At 45.1% G+C, this 23,072-nt stretch overlaps 1 protein-coding gene across 5 annotated transcripts in view; it reads left to right on the forward strand.

The window, feature by feature from the left end:
- RASAL2 (RAS protein activator like 2) overlaps positions 1-23,072 on the forward strand; it is a 176,647-nt gene that overhangs the window by 13,669 nt on the left and 139,906 nt on the right. Inside the window, exon 1 of one of the 5 annotated variants that reach the window (XM_068691234.1) lies at positions 16,410-16,548. The exons of 3 other annotated variants lie outside the window; for them this stretch is intronic. In XM_068691234.1, the coding sequence (XP_068547335.1) occupies positions 16,425-16,548 (124 nt within the window). In that variant the 5' untranslated portion in view covers positions 16,410-16,424. Of the gene's footprint in view, positions 1-16,409; positions 16,549-19,526; positions 19,773-23,072 lie in introns of those variants that run through there. One more of the 5 variants, XM_068691235.1, reaches the window with a different exon arrangement.

The raw sequence follows: 23,072 nt of genomic DNA on the forward strand, positions 1-23,072 counted from the left end.
CTTAAGAGTATTGCAACACATAACTGCTTCCTGATAGGAAGAATTCCCTAATTGGCAAGAAGCTTTTTGTAAGAAATCGCAGTACATCCGAGGAAAAAGTCTTTTTGCTTCCTAAAACTTTGAGCAACTCTGCTCCCGGTTCTCTGGCAACAGTGGCAGCTTATCTTTGGAAATAAGTGCAGATGGATTTACATGTGTCTCTCTTAAAAAGTAGCTTGCTTACCCAGATGGCAATTAGATACAAGTTAATGGTAATGTAAAACAGCAGGATCTAGAGTAGTTCTCCAGCCTAAGGGCTGACCATTTTTACCATCCAGCTGTTTTCCAAGTGATTTATTTCATTTTCCCACTTGGCTTCCTCGCCTCACCCCTCGGTCTTAGCCTCGGTGCTCGCAGCACGGTGTGGGTGGCGGGACGGGGAGAACAGCTGCGCTTCGCCACTCCAATAAGTGGCTTTATTAGAGTTAGAGCTGTGTCTGTTACACCCAGACCAAATGGCTGCGTTCATCGGGTGCCTTCTAAACCAGGCTGCTGCCTTTTCCACCCTGCTTGCTTGCTGTGACAGCCCTGGCTGAGCCTCCAGCCAAGAGGGGAGGCCGTGGGGATTTGCGTGGCCTCTGTTAGGGGCCAGAAGTGCTCGTACCTTTCTCCCACTGCTTGTGTGCCAAGCGAGGTGTGCAGAAGGAAGGACGTGCTCCCCAGCAGCTCGGGAATCAGTCTGAACCGCCCCGCTGTCAAAATGATGCAAAAACGCCCTTACGCCATGCATTTAGCTGGAGGATCTAATGCAGAAATCTGGAGGAACGCTGCAAACATCCCCTTCCTCCTTCCTGGAGAGGCCTGGCATGCTGGTGAGGAGGCTGTGCTCTGAAATCCCACCTCTGGGAGGTTTGCACCTTCGCTGTGAGGAAGCAGGAGCTTTCCTGGCTGCTGGTGGTACCCACGTCTGTCCACGCGTCTTCACAGCAGGTTTTTTTTTCTTTCAAAGACTGCTTGTTTCTTTTGGAGAGCTTGTAGAGGCAAACGCAGCGGCTAGGAGAAAAGGGGTTTAATTTTATCTTGCCTTAGCTGTGCTTTGAAGAAAAGAGAAGTTGGTATATTTATGAACAAGATGTATTTTTGTAAAGTGCAGCGTGTTTTTTTTAACTGTTCTGCTTTTAACTGGATTTCTGTGGGTGAGGTGCCAGAATCAAGCGCAGCAGCCGGATGCTGTTCTTGCACTTCAGAGAGAAAAATACCCAGAAAGCCAGGCAAATGGACAGCAGCCCTGAAAATCTAAAAATCTCTTCGTAATCCCTGCCTCACTCCCTTGTGTTACTCCGTGCTTGGAGCTCACAGCAGCCTGAAAGCAGAGACTGAAGTATTTCAAGGGGGATTTGACAAATCCACCTGTCAGTGTCACCAGACGACTGATTTATCATCTCTGACAAGTAGAAAATTGCTTTGACTTGTCTGCAGGACAAGTAAAATTTAGTAATAGTGATGGGGTATTTTAAAAATTGTCATGATCATGTAAATCCTGTTATCTCTGTAACCCAACGTTAGCAAGCTCTGAACTGTAAAATGACATTAACTTTCTCAAAAAAAAACCAAAAAAAAACAGTCCAGTGTTAACAGATAACTGGATATTTTTCCTCCTTGGTTCATTTTTAAATCCTGTTGTCTTTCAAAGGATGACATTTCTGTCCCTTAGCCCTATTTCCCTGCTAATAGAATATTGAAGGAGATGTCTTCCTAAAGAAGCAGAAAAAAGCTACATTGCGCTGTGAAACACCAAGGAAGCAAAGTACGCCTAATCTGACAAAGCATCAGTGTTTAGGCTGTAAGCTCATTATAAGCCTTGTGTAGTGGGAGCTGATTTTTTCAAATTAATTTCTATGTATTACCATAATAAACATTTTAATAATATCCTTTCCTTCCCTCATATCCTCAGCAGCAGAGCTACAGAGTCCTTCATAGCAGCCCACGTGGATCTGCTCACAAGAACGCTTATGGGTATCTCCAGCTTAATTCAGCAGCCCGGGTTATGCTGCTTCAGCTGCTTCTCTCGGTGCGTTTCAGCTAGCATTCGGGATGTTTCCAGAAAATGCTTGGGGAATATTAAGCCTTTCTTTCTAACCGCAATTTTATTTGGTAGTAAGTTTAAAGAAATCACATCTTTGTTTAAATCTCTCAAGTGGCCGGGAAGGGACTTCTTGTAGGTAGCATCCAGCACCTTAAGAAACAAGGCTTGCACTTGCAGGGCTTTATTTGGTGTGCTCATTGTCTGCCCGTAATGAGAAGTGGAGCTGAGTGTTTGCTGCTGTAGTGGATGAAGGGCTGGGGAAATTGAGAAAGCAGAAGTAGGACGCTGTTAGATGATAGAAACTGGTAGGGGCCAGGGAGCTGTGCAGAACCCAAAATTACTTGCAGCTCCCTAAGAGCTCCCTAACTTCCAGTTTGTCACACATTTGGTCCTGCAGCTCACTCCCCTGTTGCTGCTGTTCTTCACTCTCACCATTCGTCAGCAACTTCCTAGAAATAAAGTGTCCAAAAAATGCCCCAGCAATCCCGGATGGTTGTAACACATCCTCTGGGGTCAGTCATTTGCATCTAGAAACCCTCTTAGTTACTGGCTCGGTTTTTCCACAACAGTCTCATGTTCAGTATGCTGTCCACGATTACTCCATCCCTTTCAACACTTCTGCTTCTTTGGTTTCTATGCCATCAGTAGCTTTGAATATTTGCCAGCTATCCTTGGGCGTCTTATCCTTAATGTCTTGTGCTGTGCCACGCTAATGGGCAGTGAGTAGAAGAGATCTGAAAGCTGTCTATGTGAAGGCAAGGTGAGCGTTTGAAATCAAATTAAAATCTCCCAGCAAAATACTAGGTTAATTGTGAGTTGTGGTATGTAAAGCTGGTGGTACTCATCTCTTCTCCACCCTCGGTTCCTCCCTTCCTTCTTTTGCCCTTGTGTCACTTGGGCTTATCTGGGGGACCAGGGGACCTTTTTTAAAATAAGATGCAGCAAGTGCAGTAGTTAAATGCAGCCATCCAAGATAACTGCAAAAAAGGATTTAGTAATTGTAAAAGTCTTCTCTCAGAACTTCCACAGTAGAATTAAGGCACAGATAAAATGTACGACATTTCCTCAGTGATTACATCCATTAGTACTGCAGTTAGACAGTGAAATCTAGATATGGTTTTATTTTTCTGTTTCTTTTTTTCTATTCCGCCCCCCCCATTATTTTTTTTTTTTTGAAGCTTGTAGATGGCTGCTGGTAAGTGACAATAATTCTGTTATCTTCAGGCTTTTTGGCAGCAGCTTGTTAAGAAACCTTGTATTCCCAGAACCGCACTGTTTTAAAAACGGGGGGGTTGGAGGGTTGTGGCAAATGAGGAAGTAAACAAAGAGCCTTTGGAATTTTAGTCTGCTGCAAAGAGGAACAGGTTCATTGTTGCAGGAAGAAATTGTTTCTAAGTTCTAAGAAACTTTTGAAAAAAAAAACACCAAAAACAAAACCCAACAAAAATAGAAGCCCTTAAGCCTGTGACCTGATACACACTTTAAAAGTGTTTCAACATCAACATGGATACAAGCAATAAAGATGGAAGATAGGAGTTAAAAGCACCTCGAGTGAAAATACTGATAAGACCAGAAGAAACAGGTTTTGCTGTAGAGATGAAATGCTTCTTGCACTTGCATTTTAATCAGCCTTATGTTTTTTTTAAATTGTTTCAGAGGAAGACAATCACACAAAGATTACACAAAGCAGCTCCTTTACTGCCAGCACATCATGCCAACAAGAGTCAGGAGATGTGATGAAATCAGGTTTAGAAGGCTCTTTTGCTAAACTCAAGTTGTCATCTTTTTTTTTTTTCCCATTTTATTTTAGCCGTAATTTTGTCTTATGCAATTGATCAAGGCATAAACGTACACTGCTTTTCAAAAAAAAAAAGAGTACTTCTAAGGGCATTTTTGTACCAGCCTGAAACAGGTTCTGTGTCAAGGTATGTCCTGGAACGAGGGAGCACTGAAAAAGAGAATGCTACAAGCACCTGAGAATACAACCCCAGAAAAATCAGGTAATCTCTCCAGGCAGTTGTGCTGGCCGCAGTATATGGGATGCACTCATCCTCGTAGGGAAATAGCACAGCCCTTGTGGGATTGTCCTGCTCTCCGGTGGTGGGCGCAGGAGGTGCCCATTAACCCCATCCCTCTAGTTGGTGCTATGTGCCTGTGTGGCTCCCGCCTGTAGCCAAGGAATGTGCTTTAAAAAGTCACTTTCTGGAATACCAGTTAGTTGGGTTTTGTTGTGTTTTTTATTTTTCCTATCTCAAATATTAAGCTGTTGATACTTTCAGTGGTTTTGACCCTTGTTTCCTGTTGGAAACGTTCTAATGTGGAGAAATAACAGTGGCTAATGAAGGCAAAGGCTGCTTGGATTTGAAAATGACCTCCGGGCAGCCACGTTTTTACTTATTGTAAGTCATGTAGCACACATCATTCCATGTTTTTTTCTCGTCTTACAGTATCAATTTGCAATATTTCATCTTCTTTCCCATTTGCTCCGCGTGCATCCAGTTAGGAGAAAATGGTTTGCCCTGAGTCTCTCCTCTTGCAAACCGTAAGCCCTCGGTAACACTGGTGCTGCTCTTGTCACCAGGCTGGAGCTTAATCAATGAGCAAAAAATAGGCAGAGTGCAAAGGAATGGCTGTGTTAGGTGCAAAGGAATTACTTTGTTAGTGCTCAAAGCTTTGTCTCGAATGGGAAAATAAAAAGCCTTGTTAGAAGTTCATTAAGCATGCTATCGCCAGTGCCCACTTTTAAAGATGTGTAATCAGAGAGCAAACTAACAGCAGCTTGACAGTGGGATATAAAGAAGATGGATGATATCTGCCTGAAATCCTACAGGTTCTGTTCAATAAACTTAGTTACTTTGGTTAAATGTTACCATACTTTACTCGTCCAGTTAAACATTTTAAATAAGTTTTGGCATCTGCCTGAGTTAATATACATATGCTTGGTTACTTTGCCTTCATTTTTTTTTCTTTTGCCCTACAACCTTGTTAATCTGATCCTTCTTTCAGCATCCTTCCAACACACAGGATCATTAGAAAAATACCAGTTTGGAGAAGTCTTCTTAATAGAGCCTGTGTGCATCTACTTTATGTCCTAACAGGATATGCAAACTTGTCTTTTTTTTCTCCTTTTCTGCAGTGTATTACTTGCAGTGGTAGGTGAAGCCAGCAGCAGTTCCCTGTTGGGGCTCAAGACTTTTGCAGTGACATCTCTGAAGTCTGCCCTGAGTCAGGCTCAGTCAGCACTCACTGAAGGGGATGTGTTTTGCTTTATTGGTCGCAGGGCTTCAGGTCTACCGTTCTGTTAACACCTTTGACTCTTTCTTTGCGGGCTAAAGAAAAAAGGAAGTCCATCTTCAGTAACATGCAGCTAAGCTAGAAACAGATAAAATGGGTTTTAATCCTGTCTTCATCTGAACACCATTTCAACCGTAAGAGATGAAGAAGCTTCACTGGCCACAGATCCTCTGTAGCACTCATAATGCGCCACATTCTTCCAGCTGACTTTGGATACTTCTTTCCTTTCTTTCTTATACTTGTGATCTGAGAGGTTGGGGCACTTTCTCCCCCACCTTCTTTCTTTCTTCCTTCTGCCCAGGGAGCTCACGTTGTTTTCAGACCCAGAGTAGCATGGTGAAGTAAGTCAGACCCCTACTTCTGGTTTGGTTGTGGTGACCTTTGGGGCTATGTGGCTGGCACTCGAGGACAATTACCTGGAAATCCGTGCACCCTCTTCCTAGGCACTGCCTCCACTCTGTTCTGGCTCAGTGACCCTGAATAGGGTGTTTGTAGAGCGTTCTCCTTCTTTATGAAGCAAATGCAAATCTACCAGATCCTGTATTTCCCAGCAAGAGGCTTTCTGTCATTCTAATTCCCTTATCATAAACACAGCAACTTCACTTGTCCCTGAATCCTGGCCCATCTGTCTCAGATTTACTAGAATAGTATCGCGGTTTAAATAATGCTCCCTCCATCTGTGGGAACAAACATTTATTGTTTTATCTGCAGAAGGAATTGATTAATATTAGTGTTTGCAAAGATAAACTGCATTTTATCTTGGCTTTTAGCAGCAGTCCCCCTGGCTGCACCTGCTGTTGGAGGCAGCGCGTGGGGAACAAATGAACAAGTTGCCTTGCAGGCTCCGAGGGGAGACAGTGCTGCTTTAGCTCTCCAAAGGGCATGTTTATAAATGATTTTTTTTTTAACATGAAGCGTCTGTTTCAATTTGGGGTTTTACTTTTGAGATCAAATGCTTATCCCGACTCCCTTTATCTGCCTTCCTTGAGCATTTTTTTTTCTTGGGCAAGGGCATAAGAAATGATAACGTGATTCAGCTGGGGGATACACATTTAGCTGGGTGCTGTACCATTCGATTGGGCATCCTCGATGGACCAAACCTGCTGCTTTTTTAACCTGGCCACTATGTCATTCATACTTGTGCTGGTTTCACAGGTGATGAAACTTTATTTCCCTGTTTTACAAGATAATTTTGCAAATGGTAGGGGAAAAATCATCCTGCTGTGTAACTAGCGTGAATAATTACGTGACTTTTTGTGTAGCTTTCCAGTATCTTTTCTGCTGACTTTTTTTTTCTTATTATAGTGACTTTTGCAGTCTACTTTGTCTACTTTATAACTGGCTTGTAAAAGCTGTGCGAAATCTTTTAATAAGAGTTGTTGGGGGGGGGGGGATTGAAAAGTTGTTAATTCACATCTACTTGCTTGTGAAGAGAAAAAATAATTAGTGGGTTTTTTTGGTCATCAGTCACTTCCATGGTCATTTCCCACTTCTAGATTCCTCTGCGTCCTCCAGGTTGGTGCTCTCATCCTCAGCAGCAGAGCCTGTATCAGCTCCTCCGATTGGTTTGAGAAAATTGTAGGTCCCTGTTGTAAGTCAGAGCTTACACATGTGCCCTGCTGCCCTGGAAAGCTCAGTTAAAGACCTCCGTTTTTCTCTGGACAAGGAGATGGGTTTCTCCCAGTTAGAATTTACCTGTTTCTACTGCTGCAGTCACTGCTGAGAGCAGCTTTCTCCTTCAGCCCAAAATAAAACAGCCCACCATGTGTCCTCGGTTCATGCAGGCTTCACGGAGTGAGCTTGGGCTTTGGGAAGCTGGGTGCAGGTTTGGCAGCAGGGCTGCTCTCCCCTTGTTGCTCTCAGTGGGACAGAAAGCAGGGCGAGAAACTTTGCTGAATTTTTCCTCATTGCTCATTACTCAGACTTCTTTGGTTTCTTGCACATTGAGATATTTGTGGGGCCTCAGCATGTCCTTGGCTGTTTCTTGAGGTCTGGGACTTTCGATGCCCATGGAGCTGTTGCACATCCCACCTTGCATCTCACTGCGGGCGCTGCATGAGGGCTGAGCGTGACAGGTTTGCCATGCCCTGTTTTTTTTGTTTATTTTTGTTTTTTCCTAAGCTACCTCCCTTCCTTTTCCACTACCTCTTTTTAGCATTTTTAGCCACTACAACATTTCTGTTATAATTAGCTCTGAATATGTCTGTTGTTATCTTTATAGAGTTTAATTTTTAAAAGACAGTCTGGAGGAAGTAATGCTCATTTGGCTGAAATCCTTTTATTGTTCCAGCTGAGAGGCCAGCTTGGTGATCATACACAAAACTGACTTGTAAAAAATTATCTGCTTGCCCTCTTCAGCTCCTCAGCCTAGGTACGGGACCTTATGTACCTTGCGATGTACAAGTGGAAAGAAAAACCAACCCGCCCTCTCCAGTGCACGCGCTGGTTCACTTTGATTTCATCTGGATTAGCATCAGTGCAATTTGTCTATCATATATAGGTCACCGGTGGAAATAAGCTCAGGGTATTACGACCACCAGCCATCCAAGAGCTGCCTGGGCTATGTAAAGCAAATCTGATCATGACCTGTTCCCTGCTGAACCAAACTCCCCTGTCAATTGTAGATCTTGCAAACTTTTCAGCCCTTTCACTCAATTCCTTCTTGTGCATGTGCAGCTGAATTTTGTCTCCGTGTTTAGTAGTGTGAAGTTTTTTTTTTATTTTTTAAACAAATCAAGCAGGATATGGGATCATTAACTTTGACTTCACCTTGCACCATCTTGCAAACAAATCAGCGGCTATCGAAGTGCCCTTCCCAGAACTGGGTGTGGTGGCTGAAATAAAACATGTCAGGAGTACAAAGAGAACAGAGTCCCATTGTTTCGGGGCAGGCAGAAGGATGACTTCTGAAAGCTGAAGTGTGGCTTTATTTTTTTATTTTTATTTTTTTTTTAAGTAGGATATTTGTGCTGCTCTTGTCACTTTTCCTCCAGTATTATTATTATGTTGATTATCTAAATAAAGTTATCCTGCAAGGAGCCTTCAGGGCCAATTTCTGTAATTTGAAGCTCGTTTCGAACTATCTGCTCCAATTTAATTGAAGAATTTCAGCGAGTGGTAGCTTAGCTTTGAAGTGTTCCTTTGCACCGAGGAGATCTTGTTAAAGAGGGATTTCATTGAAGCAGAAACTCCCTAGACAGTTGCCTCGAAACCTCGCCTCAGAGCGATGTTCCTGTTCCTTTCTCTGCCTCTTCTCCATTGTTACACGCTCGTGCTTACATCTAGCTTGCATTTGATGCTAGTTTTCCAGCCAGGGTTTTGACGTTATGAATGCGATGCCATACAGGGCTCTGTCTTGTACGTTGAAGCCTGAATAGATTCCGTGCCGTAATAGCAAACAGAACGACTGGAAGATGAGAAGGCCTCCTGGGTATCTGATTACATTTTTCTCGCTGAACAAAAGTTACTGTATCGTTTCTTTACTGATAATAGTCCTCAAAGGTTTGTAGCCAGGATGCTCGTGCACGTCTGTGTCCTGCTTTGGGACCTGTGCCCCTGCGAGGGGTCCAAAGTGTGCCTGGTGTAAGCGTGATGGGCACCTTGGTCTCGGAGAGGTGCTGGGCAAGAACAAAAGAACTGGGCTTGGCACGAGGAGGGCAAGCTGAAGGTTGTATAGTCCCTCTGATCTCAAGCTGCTCGTCTCCCAAGGAGCCCTGGATGGTGGCGCAGCGGAACCCGAGATGAAAGGAAAAGCACACGCAGTGAAAGCAGAAGTCAGGGTGGGGGCTTCCTCGTGGAGACAGCCACGTGTGGAGAGGGGCATTCTCAGCAATGCAGGGAGTGTCTTCGGGTCTGTCGTTCTGTTCACTCAGAGCACTTGCTGAGACTGGAAGTGCTTGAGAAGAAGTGATTTTAGGGTGTTGATATTTTTTTCCCCCCTTAAAATACAAGGAACTGGAGTGCGAGCTTCTTCCCTTGCAAGCTACTACTTCCATGTTGTATCAAGGTACGTGAGCACAGCCCAAAGTCCAGCTTTCAGCAGGTCTCTCACTGAGGTCAGTCCACATAACATAATACATGCCATTGTACGGCAACACTTTTCCTTTTTAAAGCCTTTGCTTTTGTTTACAATCAGCATTCATCCACATGGGAAGTGAAAAGGTTTCCCTTTAAGACCTGTTGTTACTCCTCCCATGCCTGTTCTTTTAAATGTATTCTTGTGTGCCTCTTCTCTCTGTTTGCTTTTGCAGCAAATCTGATAGAATGACTTCGGGGGAGGGAGGGAGGGATTTAAGAGTCCAATATCCTGTTTCACTACAAACCTGATGATAAAAATTTGAGAATTAACGTATTGTCAGAACAATTGTTTCAGGCCATTTGCATTTCTGCCACTGTGGACCAATGCTTGGTCTTTCAGTCTCCTTTGGAAATGTAAAATTCAAATTTTAAAAACTTCTCGTTTTCAGACCAAAAGCTTGGACTGTGTAAGCTGGAAGTGTGCTGGAGCAACACGTGCTAGTCAAATGAGATAAATATTTGATGTCCTTCAGCCCTGGTAACAAAAGGACCATAGTGTGTGCAATCCCTCGTACCGCCTGTGTCAGAGTTGCTGACTGCTCGCCTGTGGCTGCTGCTGATGCAGTGTTGTGTTTCTGCAGACACGCTCCAAGCTGTGTGCAACTTCCTTTTCTTTTGTATGAAAAAATAATAAAATAAGCACAAACATAAGCTAAGGGTATGTGAAAGAGCTGTGCGAGACGGAAAGCAAAGGGTAGGCAATGCAGTGTGTTTATCAGGGTTACTTTGTGAGTAATCCTGTTTTTGAGGATTGCTTGCCTCACCTTCGCTTCCTTACCCCTTTTTCCTTCTGCTCATCTTCACGAATGCTGCAGCTTTGCCTAATTCCTGCAGAAGAGAGGTAACGAAGTGGCAGCATTTCCAAGGAACGTGGCATCACGCTGCTGACAGGGCAGCTTTCCTCGTGCTTGCTCTTTAACTTTGTGCTTTCTTCTACATGTGAATAATCAGGCTCCTTTTCCAAGGCTCTTCCTGCCTGCTGAATCGCATGGAATATAGATATAGCAGCTCCCAGTAGGTGATTTCTTTTTCCTGTTGTAATGGGTAGAGGTGAGTAATGGTGTTTTCCTTTTTTCTAACCAGTCAGGAAGACAGAGCAATCTATAACGCGTCCAGGATGCCGATAGGGCTGCTACGTGTAAAAGATCGGAGTGTTGTGTCAGAGGGGTTTTAAGCAGGGGTGATAACCATGCACAAATTTGGCAATCTCTACATCCCATCTACTCACAAGAGGCAGAATTTGTCATGTTCCTTGTTAAATATCTTCCCAAGCATTTTCAGTTCTCCAGAATCATGGTCTGTAGGTATGGGATCAAGATAAAGTTGAATTCATCTGCAGTTGTAGAAAGTTTGCAAATACTTCATGTGACTCATTTTCATAAGCTTGACCGGAAAAGTGACATGTGTTTTATAATGCTGTGTACAAGAAAACTTCCAGGAACGTGTTCCTGTGAAGGATGACTTGTAGGCAGTGACAGAATTTACTGGGGGCCCTCAGGACTGATTGCACTCTGGTGGTAAGTCTCCCCTTGCAGAGGAGAGTCGCCTGCTCTGCTCCTGTTGGGGGGCTGAACCCTCCTTACCGTGCCAGCAGCTGGATTCTGGAACCAGGAGCATTTCCACAGCGGTAAGATCATTAAGAATTGCAGCACCGTGACTTTTACTTCACTAGCAGCGAAGAAATCCTTTGATTTCACTGCAGGCTGAGGATTTCTATTGCTAATCTGCCACAGAAAGGCGAACGAGACTTAGCTGTTCTGCGTCTAAATGTGGCCTGTGTGAAATGAAGTTCTTTGCAGTGTAACTTTTTCTAAACAGAGCCATTCGTTGTTCCCTGAGTAGGTGATTCCTCACTGCTGATAACCGCCTGGCCGCTCTTCCCTTCTGCCGCCGCGGCTCCCTGGCAGGAGCGACGTTTCCTTTCCAAATGCCACTGGCGGAGCTGCAGCCCCTGGGGGGGCCACATTTAGGCTTTCTATTAATGAATCAGCTCGTTCCTGTAATTACAGGGCTCTGAGAGCCGCCCCTGCAGCTCAGGGCCTGTTGCTGCTTCGCCCTTTCTCCAGTTGCAGCCTAGCCCTTGGTGCTTGGCGAGGAGGTGGCAGCACCAGGAGGTGCAGGAGGTGTTTTGTGGTGCCCGGCCGGCATTGTAGTAAGCTCTGGCACGGTCCATTTATCCATGACACGGTGCGAAAACGCTTTTCAATTCCATCATGACCTCAATGACTCAAAATGGCATGTTTTGCCATGAGACGAAGTGGGAATAACGCGGCTGCTCCTGAGCGGGCTCCACCAAGAACCTCAGTGTGGGGCTATCCGCGGGGCTGTACCCAGTTGTGCAGTGGTCCCGGTCACTCACCTGGCTGCCGAGAGGGCAGGGAGGTGGGACAGAGCAGGAGATGCCATTTTTCTATGATTTTAGTGTAGAAAAATTTCCTAGCTTTTTTTTTTTCAGCATCCCTGGCTTTGCTCTGAAGGAGGTGGTGCAGAGACAGAGAGGAAGGCTTTGTATTTTTGCTAGCAGCAACTGTGCGAGCAAACTTAATTTGGCATTCTTAAGGCCGTTGGTGTTTTTCCAACTTTACCCCTCAGCTGTTGCTGACTGCATTGCAGAGGCCTCTGTAATCCTGCCGTGTTGCTTTGTCTCCAGCCACGGCCATTTATAAGCGGGGATTGGATTCAGGTTGCGTATCGGATGAAGTTCGCATTCCCTTTTATTTTTAATTCTAATGTAAATATTTCTTCAAGTCTTCAGAAAAATGTGCCTGACACCTCACTAGCCTGGGGATACATGCTTGTTAGCTGAGGTGAAAAATACCTGTAGGATCTTGTCCTCTCCGATTTCTATAGGAAAGAACCAGTTGCATACACTTCATTTATTGCAATTCCTGTGTTTCATCTCTTCCTCCACCCCCCGAGCTACCACGCTGGCTTTATTCTCTCTCCTCTTCCTCCTCTCTCATTTCCTTCTGACATAGCTCATGGTATATCTCATCCTGTCTCTTTTGTCTGTGGGCTTCCTTTCCTTGCAGCTGCCCCACGTGGGGCAGCGTGCCATCTTGCTGCTTTCCCATCAAAATACATACCTTGTGGATGAGGATGTTCCCTAGGTTTGCTGCTACCTGTGCTCTTTCTCAGTCCGTTGGAGAATTAGAGACGTTTTCAGCAGCTGCCAGCAGAAGGCAAAGCTTTCTCTCGTCTCTGTGCCATGAGGACAATCTTGGCTGTCCCCTACTCAGCCTCCAAATTTGTGCTTTAGTTGGGGAAATAAATGCGAGGGGATTTGTGGTTTTTCACTCACCCTGCCCCTCCTCCCTTACTATGATCATTTTACACAAAACCATTTTGCACAAATGACGCTGCTCAGGTTATTGACGTGGTGGTGGTGGTGAATTAGCATTTGAAGTCCTGCTCCGGGGCTCCAGAGGGCCTTTCACAACAATGGTACCCCCTGTAAAACTAGTCTCTATCTCAGTTTTACCCTTGCGAGGAAGGCTTTGCCCTCATTAAGTAAATTTTTGGCTGCTTATTGTCAAAAAAGGCGACGTGGGCATGATGCTCAGTTGCACTCTCAGGTTTTCCAGCCGGCTGCTGGATCGCAGTTGCACACGTGAGTGGCCGAGCCAGCTCTGCTTCGGTAGGCAGGGAATTATTGCTCATGTGTAAGGATACTTCCAATTCCTCCTGTAAGGGAAGCATCTCTCTCATTAATGCTGCCCCTGCTTCTTTCTTTCGCCCTCTCTGGACAGACTTTTGAAGAGGAAAGAAGAGAGGAAGGTAGGTGGGGTTGATTTCTTCTTGCTAGTCGCAGCTTTAAAAAAAAAAGCCCAGGATGTCAAGCACAGAAGAAGGGAAAATTCACCACTCTAATTAAGTAACAGAGCTGGAATCTGGTGGGAAGGTGGGATTTACTTCTTTGGGCTATGATATCTTGAAGTTTTTCTCATCCCATCTTTTCCAAAGCACAAGTGGCTGCACTGTGGCGGTGTGTGCATCTGCTGACTTAAAGGAAAGTGGATTAGGAGGAGTGGTACAAAACGACTGGAAACAACTGCTTCTCTGTTTCGCTAAGGGAAAAGCAATTGCTCCATAAAACTGTGCCTTCGGACTTTCACAGAGCCAATGTAAAATTCCCTGATTTCTCAAAAACAGTAGTTTGTATTCGCATGATGACATGGGACTGAAATGCTCGTTTGAGGTTTTCTGGGGAAAAATAAATCCTGGAGCACTTGGATTGCCACGGGTTTCGGGGGTTATTTCAGAGAGCTAATTACAAGATTCTCGTGCGGTTCCGAACTCTTCTGTTTTCGTAGCAAATGTGCTCAAGTTTGGGGATTAAGCGTGGGTTTTGCGGCAGCTGTCTGCCAGCTGTGAGAGCGCGCGGTCGGGTCTGGAGTTACAGCGATGGAAAGCGTTTGCTGGAGGAAGCGCGATGGGGAGAGAGGTGCTGGGAGCAGAGAGGAGAGCCGGGCCCGTTTCCCCTCTGTCCTGGGAGGGGAACCGAGCAGCCTGGCTCTTCTTTGTCTGCCAAATCCCAGCCCAGAGGGGTGCTCCAAGAACAGGGTGCTGGGCTCCCCTCCACCCGGGGAGGTCGTCCTGTTTACTAACACAATAACAGCTCTACCTTGGTATTTTACCTTGGTGGTATCCTACAATAAATAGGTAATAGCGTTTCAGGGGATTATGTTCTCTTTATGCAGAGTACCATGAAGTACGTCAGGAAGTGCTCACTTGTTCTTTTGTCTCTTTAGCATCCTTCAGCTGGAGGTCCTCCTTCAAAGCAAGGGTGCAGGGTGAGGCAAGGCCTGATGCGTTTTTCTCTGCTCGGGTGCTGACAACAACGTTGTTCCTCTCTCCTCCAGCAGAGCCAGTGGCAGCGACTGGGAACGGCCCTGTGGTAGCAGTGATCAGAAGGGAGATGCGTGTGATGCAGGTGCAGACAGTTATAGGGTTGTAAAAATAGGTTTGTGTCTCTTATATGGACCCTAAAATTGTTTTTCTAGAGAGATGCCAAGCCCCATTCCCAGTTTATGTGCATCTGTTTACGCTGGGCTAGCGACTGCAAGATCCTGCATGAGGACCAGGAAAGTGTAAAGACAAAATTCGAGTGCACATTTCTTCCATTTTCTCCCTGTTTTTTAAACTGTTGTAGAAACTCGACCCTGTTTTAGCTTCCCACACTCCATCTCCCTGATTTCTCCCTTCCCTTTTTCCCTCCCTTGCTTTTTAAAAAAGTGCAGTTTGATTAAGAAGCTGTAATCTCTTTATTGTTCATTTCACTTAAAAGCACCTTAACCGGCCTAATGAACCAGGGGCTGTTTCTCAGTCAGTTTGCAATAAATTTCCTGGATTCTGGGTTATGTGCTCAGCAGCTAACCGAGGCAATTAGGCTGCTGAGAACTCCTTGCAGCTGAGGGCTGCCAGGCTGGCACTCCTGGCCCTGGGTCAGCCACAAAGGCTTTCCCCTTTACTGGCAGTGGTGTAATTTGTGCAGGTTTCAAAGGCATTTACTCGCGTTTCAGATTTCCTATCTTCTGAATTTAGCTTCTTGTCTTTTGTGTCTGGCTCAAATTGCAACTCCAAAGCAATCTTTAGCACGCCTTCCCTTGCATACTTACACAGAAAACTGTCTGCCTCCTGGGGCCGGGAGGGCAGTGGGAAAAGGAGAGAGCAATCTGCAAATTCTTCCTCATCCAAACCTTTTGTTGACAAAATGGGAAGCCTTATGGAAGCCTTATCCTTCTCTATAGACGTTTTATGTAGTCTTCGAGTACCGGGTAAGCTCCAGCAAAGGTCATTTGTTCGTTGGCTACGTTGTGCTTGAGGCGAGAAGCGCTTGGCACAGCGCAGCTGTATTCTGGGGGCAGTGTTTTGCCTGAGCCTTTTGTGACAACCTGTAGCTGCTGAGTGCTGCAGATCCCAGTGGCTGCTTCTCCAAGGATGGCCGTGATGTCCCCTCCTCCAGACTCACTGTGCTTGCCCTCTGCCCTCTGACAGAGGACCTGGCCTCTGCTTCCTGGCCTCTGTTGTTTGTTTTGTTGTTGGTGGTGGTGGTGTTTTGTTTTGGTTTATTTTTGGCAGCTTTTTTGCAGTGTTTCTTGTCCTGTCTTGAGTTAGAAGAGACATTTGGTTTTGATAGCCTGGATTCAAGAAGACAACAGGTCACTTTACCATCACGTTTCTGAAGATGTGTGTGGTCTCCCCCTCCCTTGCTCTAGGTGTCCTATAAACCATAATCATTCTATCAAACACAGCAGTGTTAATAATGCCCACAGATACCAATAACATGCCTGTGCTTCAGTTCTGATGAAGCAAAGCAGAGACCTGGAGCTGTAATGGTCATTTAGGCATTGAAAATAACTGTGCTTCTGCTCCCAAATGAAGCCCATCTCTGCAAAGACTTACAGCTACCTCACATGCAGCCTCAGTGCTCTTTTTCTCAGCTATGTCCATGCCACATTATTGCACAGAGAGTCTTGAATAGAGGGCACTGAAGATGCATTTTTCAGTTAGGTGACTTTTTCCAGCCAGGACCCGTTTTGCAGGGATGGGAGGTGGGGAATTGGTGTATATCTGTAGAGATGAGCTTTAGGAATGAACATGGTAATGTGAATATATATTTTTTTAATAATTCAGCAGGTCTTTCATCTTTTTTTAAAAAGCAAGCCTTTGAATACAGACTGTGTAAATACTTTGAGAATGATCAAAACTATTAATGCATCATTGATTTCCTCCATTGACCCGCCTGTTAGATATTTAATCTCTTCTTTTTAAAAAATGTGCGTTTCTCCATTTCAAAAGCAGCCTCCCACCGCCCTTCGCCTAGCGGGAAGCATCCCCCGCTGGCTTTTTGTCACGTCGCCAGCCTTGACGCTGCTCTTTCGAGGCTGGCTGAACACTTTGGGCTCCTTCCCGTTGCTGGGTTGGGTTTGGGGAGCAGACTCCCCTGCTGTACCCACAGCTTCGCTCAGCGGCCACCCAGCCCATCATGGAGCTTCCCGAGAGGAATTGCGGCCACCCCCTGCTAGTCCCCATTCTGCAAGCTTCCTTCTGCACCTCCTTTCTGCTCGCTACGTCCGTGGCAATACGCTTCTGTGGCTTGCTCACCGCTGGTAAGATTTTTAATAGTAGTGGCTAGTAAAAGCATTGCCTGAGTCGGGTCTTTTCCACGCGTTTGTAATGGTTCTGGTGTTAAGGTTGTGTGTCACTCAGAAAAATATTAGATAAAATTGAGAAATGATCAGCTGCGCTGGGAGCTGCATGGGGAAGGTGTTTTGGAACTTCTGAAGCAACTTGTTAAGTGGAAGGCTTGAGAAACAAAGTGTTTTGACTCACGGCTTATATTTAGTATCATTACCTACTGCACTAGGTTCCTTTTTCTTCTGAGCATTAATGTTTCTGTTCAGGAAGGTTAACAGGGAAAACGCCCAGCAGAAGGCATTTGTGTGCTTATCAGAGGGCAAATGCATGGAAAACATCAGGTCAGTGTGCTGGATGTCAGCTTTTTTTTTGTGGTTTAAAGAGCGTGTAGAAGGAGGAGTATTCGAGGGTGGAGAGAGGATGTCCTTCCTTTTTGGTGAAGCCTGTAAAATTGGAGGTGCTCATGGGTCTTCAGTTCAAACGTAGCCTGCAGTCACAACCCTCTTTGTTTCTTGATTCAGAGCTGGGTATCATAAATACGGGATCCTGTGCTTAAAGTGTGTGCTGGGATCCCAGCCACAAAAGTGATAGTTCTGAGGTTTCAAGTGAATTTGTAATTAAAGCAAAAAATCTAAGTACTGTTTTTACATATAATGTTAAAAATATGATTGACCTTAAGGTTTTTCACAAAATCACAGCATGTTAGGGATTGGAAGGGACCTTGAAAGATCAAGATTGTCTAGTCCAATCGCTCTGCCAGAGCAGGAACACCTCATGGTTTTTGTTCGGAGCAAGTTTTAACTACTTCTATCCATAATTATTTTCAAGCAAGGGAGGCATGCCCATATTCAAGGGGTTGCTTGTGGAGCTTCAGCCTGAAGCATTAAACCTTCAAAGATCTTTGGGCAGTCCTAGATGGCAAAAGAGCCCTAAACCCAGGCATGTTCGGGACAAGAAACTGTGGGACTCATCCTGTTTCTGGGACGGGGCGAGGAGCTGTGATCAGCTCTCATCACCAAAGCATAAACCATACAAATAATTGTGATGTGTGTCAGGTGGAAGTCCCTAATACTGGGGAAGCAGGGTTAAAAATGGAAGTGAGTGGAAGAAGCGGAGCACAGAGCTGAAGGCCGTGTGCTGCTCTTCGTTCTTGTTCCTGTGTCTGGACCTGATGGTGTTAGTTTACCCCAAACACCTCTTCAAGGGGTCAACTGACCAGGCAGTTCTTTGTAGGTGACCTTAGATAAATGCCACATTAAAGACCTTTTTCCTGTTCCTTTTGGTGTGTGAGAAGCAGCAGAGCAGCTATAGCACTTCTCCCTGTATACAGAAACAAAGGAATTTGATGTCTCAGAGCACAGCTGCTGGAAGCAGTGTTTTCTTTCCCTTGCTGCCAAGCTGTTTCATCCTGGGGCTTGTTAATTTTATTACCTGGGACACCCTTCACAACCCGGCTGAGGAGTCCCTGCTGCCTGGGCACCCCAAGTTATCGCTCTTTCGACCGACACAAATTTGAGGCGCTGTGCAGAGCCTTCTTCCTCCTGAGATTCCCCGTGAGAACAGCATCGTTCCACCAAGGAATCCCTGGTAATATTCATGTGGTAATTGTTTCAGCACTTGGCAGGGATGAGGGTGTTAATGCGAAGCCTTCTTCGGCTGGCGCATGTTAAAGAAATGATTTGTGTTTTGTGCTGTAGCAGCGATTTCATTACATCTGAAGAATGAGGTTCTGGATGTCTCGGTGTGGATGCACACACACGCTGGTATTCAGGCAGTTCGCTGATGTATTGGACTGCACGAACCTCGTGTTATCTTTTGTATGGATCAGTTTCCCAAATGGGACAGGCTGTTGCCTAAATTTCTTAATACCCAAGAGCTGCTTCGAATGATGTCGGTGCTGGACACCAGGTGAGCGTCCCGACCCTCTCAAGGACTCCCAGGAGATTGTGGATGGTCCCTGGGATGTGCACACCCGCGTGCACCTGTGTGACTACGTGCACAGCCCCAGTGCATGGTAAATGTTTCCATCTATGTGGCTAGGAGCCCCAAGTCCAAGTGGATGTGGACTTGGGGTTTGTTGGAGATGACTGTTTCTGAGTCGTCCCAGTATAGGTGGGGGTTGGCCACGGGGCCTGCTTAACTGGCTGGCAGGAAAGAACCTGGCCCTTTGGGCCCTGTCCCCTCAATCTCACATTTCCACACCTTCAGGGATAGCAGCAATTCAATTTTACTTTACTCCTATGGCACGATTTGAGAATTTTGTTTGTCATGAGAAACAGGAGGGGAAGAGGTGGGCTGTGGGGCCTTCGGGTAGCCAGCTCTGCAGGGCGACAACAAGAAGGACGCTTGCTGAGTAGTCCCAGACCTTTCGGTGTTCCAGCTTGGAGGGAAGAAAGCTTTTTATTAGGGTGGTCTCTGATAGAAAAAACAAAACCAGAGTGTCTGAAAAGGCGGCAGCTTTTTCGGAAGGTGCCTTCTGTCATTCTGGAGCCATGCATTGCTGCCCTGCTTGCTGCAGCAGCCGAGGCTCCTGGTGCCTCTTTTCGGGCTTGCTGGGCATCTGCCTCCCCTTCTTTGCCTTCCCTTCCCTCCCTGGAGGGACAGGAGCTCTCTGAAGTCTTCCGTATAGACACTGCAAGACACTCGGTGCTGGAAATCCAGGAGGCTCTCCAGAGGAGGAAGTGGTGTCTCCTGTTTGTCCTGAGTTATTCTGTCACAACAATGGCTTCAGAATTGACCTAATGTAAGAGCTGGGTTTAATCTGATGGGAAGATGTTTGTGTATTTAAAATAGTTGTTCCTCGCCGGGGCCACTCCCTGCTTTTGTCCTTCTCTGCCGGACTTTTCAGCTTCGCTTAGCTAATGTGCGCTGCTTGTTTACAGCAGAGATACTGCAGCATGGAGAAGGAAGTCGCTACAGTTCGTACTGATTCAGTTCCAAGCTTCCTGTGCGTGTGCACACACGTGTGTGTGTGTGTGCAGGGAGCTTTCAGCCTCCTTCAGCCAGACCCTGTGCAGCCTCAGTAGGAAAAGCAGCGGGAGCGGCGCAGGCGGACGCAGACTAGATGCTGGCAGGTTTTTTTATTTTGAGCTCTTCCACCCAGTTTGGTTCGGAGCAGGTTTAGACAACACGGTTAAAAATTCCGGTATGGCGAGCCTGGTGAGGAAGATGCTAGTGCAGACAAAGCCGTGGAGCGGTGAGTAGGAAAAACATCTTGCCTGATGGAAAAGATAACTGGGCAGAAAGCATTGTGCTAGAAGAAAGTAGCGGGCAGAGAGCTTTGGGGCTTTGTTGTTGTTTTCATCTTCCATTTCCAGTGTGAGGAGGCTATCTGGAGATATCAAGAACTTTATCAGTGGAGGATAAGGTTATCCAGAGGGACGCGCCAGTCGCTGGGCATTCACTTCTAAAGTCCCCTCCTCAGCCTGACCCGGGATTTCTGCCTTCGCTTGGCGCAATGACAGCAGCTGCCCATGGACACGGGGTGGCTTTTTGCTTGTTTGGGAGATGCTGGGGGGAGCGGGGAGCTTGCAAAAGACATCCACCTCGGGAGCACACGAACTGTTGTGGCGGTTTTGACAAATGGATGGGGCTGAGAAGAAAGTGATGCTAATAAGCTGTAGGAGAAATAATTCCGCCACTTTATTTTTATTCCTTTGATTTGGTGCTAACTGGGTTTCGGTATGGTTCTCTGCTGTTGCGTTGGTTACAGAGATCATCGTCGGCAGCGTTGTGTATTTTGGATTTTAAAATATTCCAGTAGTAGCAGCAGCCTGTGCCTGGGGTTTTTCATTTAAATTTATGGTGTTTATTCAACTCTTAATTGCACAAATTAGAATAATTGTGGAGTGTGATTATATGTGGAGCTGGTGAATGTTTTTAAAAAGCTCTCAAATTTATTTTATTTATTCAGGAATTTATCGTTAGCTGCGTCTCTTGTCTGGTGTAGGTGTCCTTGCTTCATGCTGCTGCTCTGCAAAGCAAACATCAAACTGCCACAGCAGGGAACAATTTTTGCACCCTCATATCAGAATGAATCAATCTTTAATAGGATGGAAATCTGTTCGGTATCTCGGGTGAATTAGGTCTGTTGGGGTGAGTTATCGGAGACTGGAAGAACCTTCCCCAGGCAGGAGACCCCTCTGCTGAGGACAGGAGGTCACGATCTGAGCGGAGAGCCATAAGGTTTGCACGAGTGCCCATTTTCTCAATGTACGAGCCTCAATGATAGGTTATTTCTGGAAAATAGGACTTTTTATGTGAATTACTTGCTGCTGTTATTCTCTCACAAAGCAGCAATTTGGTCTGTATTTGTGGAGGAGACGATTCAGACACAAGCATAAGCAGTGTCTCTTGCATAGAAGTTATGGGCTGGATGCTCAAAGCATTGCTTTGGCCCTTGCTAGCAAGAATGGCTTACTGGAAACTGGTATTCCCTTCTAGCCCAAATTTACTTGTCTCTCTTCATTTACTCAAGGCCTTTTAGAAACTATGAATTTTCTGCCTCTAGGAAAAGCAGAGACATCATTTGAAGTTGAATAATCTCCTTGATTGCATTGTGACAGACGTGGTATCACAAAGACCGAGAATTAAAGAGAGTAACTCTCTGATCTCACAGGGCCTAACCTGGGACTTGGAGTAAATTAACCAATCTTTGTGAAAGGAAGCAGAATGAAAATACGTAAATACAGCTATATTTCCCTGTTTTAGGGAGAAGGAGACTGGAATGATTGTAGTTGAAATTGCACTTGAAAAAAAGGCAGTCTGAGAACTAGAGGTTTGTTTTGTTGTTGTTGTTGTTTGTTTATTTTTTTATTTTTTATTTTTAGACAAAAGTCTAGCAGGTATTAAATGACTAAAGCAAACATTGACCTTGCATAGATTTTTTCAGAGAAGTTTTAGCCCATCAATGCTTAAGAGAACAATTCTTTGATGAAAGAAACATAGCCAATAGGGAAACATGCAATAAACATCAGCGCGATAACTTTCTGCATAATTTTGGAATCCCTGGAGAGGCTCTTTGGGCTTATCACACTATTTACACTGTGGGGATGTGTGTTAAATGCATTTTTTTTATTTTTATTTTTTAAGTACGTGCAGGACCTTAGGAATTTCAGGATGCTGGGAGAATGACACGAAATGCAGCTGTTTGGAGCACGATTCCAGAGGAGGCACACCTGATGAAAAAACCCTCGGGTAGGGCACACACCTCCAAGCACTCATCCTGCCCTGCACGACGGTGTGTGCCTGAAGCCACTTGGGTTTCTTTATTGTGGGGGGACTGTGGGTGCTCAGGACCTTGGTTCTGTAATCGCTGCCTCCTGTCTGAAGCTAGCGCCTGCGTGAAGGGATTGTTGCAATGGCTTCAGATGGAAAAAAGGAGTGACACAGTAATGAGACATTATAGGGAAGTGTAAAGGACACTTCCAGTACTTACTTTCTTGTGTTTAAGATACGGGGAGCAGTAAGAACATTTATCTACTCCTTATGCTGTGTTACCATATGTAATTCTGGCTGAAGGAACATCTGCAGCAAGATAGGCTCATGAACACTTTGGTGTGCCTAAGTAGAGTCTGTTTCTCATTACCACTTGTCTTTATTTAACTCTTCTCATGCCATTAAAAAAATATCTCTTACTTAATTCTTAATTCCTAGTGATAGATCCACTTATACAGGATATCTGGATGTTTTCCTGGGTTTGCGTGTTCCAAATTTATGCGTGGTTTTAGCACTGACAACTGGCAGCAGCGCTCTTTCAGAGATTTCAGGATTAATGAACCAAATGAAGAGCATCAATCTTTAGGAGGGACTTTTAAGTGGTGACTTCTTTATAAGAATACACGTTGGGCACAGGTTATTTCAGCTGCAGTTATCTTCTACTTACTTTGAGAGTTCTTTTTTAAACGACCCATCTGTATAAATATGTTCAGGGTTGGTTGTATAAGAGAACTCGTGAACATTTCACCAGTGGTGCTGCAGCTGAACATCTCAAGATTTAGATCTTTATTTAAAACAAAAAGGTTATAAAAAGTGACGGTCAAAGGAGACAACTGGCATATTGCCAGCTTAGCAACTGCTATTGTGTTTCTCTCTCCTCTCGTGAGATCCCTGTTACTTTTAAAATGCTGTTTAATTTGGCAGACTGCTAGTCGTCTACAACTATAGGAGAAAATGCAAATCATTTTTTGGGGATTTGAGGTAAACTGAGAAGAGCTTGAGCCATGCCTTAGCTGAAGAGGCATTTAAGTCAACTAAAATTGGGTCTTCCTTAAAGTCATTGTTTGCCCTGTGAAATAACAAAGATAAATGGTATGGAAAACCTAAAACATTTAGGAACAGCAAAATAACAAAGACTTATAGAGAAGCACTTAGCTAAGCAGTATCCTTTGTTTTCTAACTCCGTGCTGTATTTCCTTTTAATTAATGTGTGAAATGACACCCATTATTTCAGCTGCATCACCACAAAAGATGCTGCCATATCATCTGAAGATTGTGC

This window comes from Anas acuta, chromosome 8, assembly GCF_963932015.1.
Source record: "Anas acuta chromosome 8, bAnaAcu1.1, whole genome shotgun sequence".
Taxonomy (NCBI): domain Eukaryota; kingdom Metazoa; phylum Chordata; class Aves; order Anseriformes; family Anatidae; genus Anas; species Anas acuta.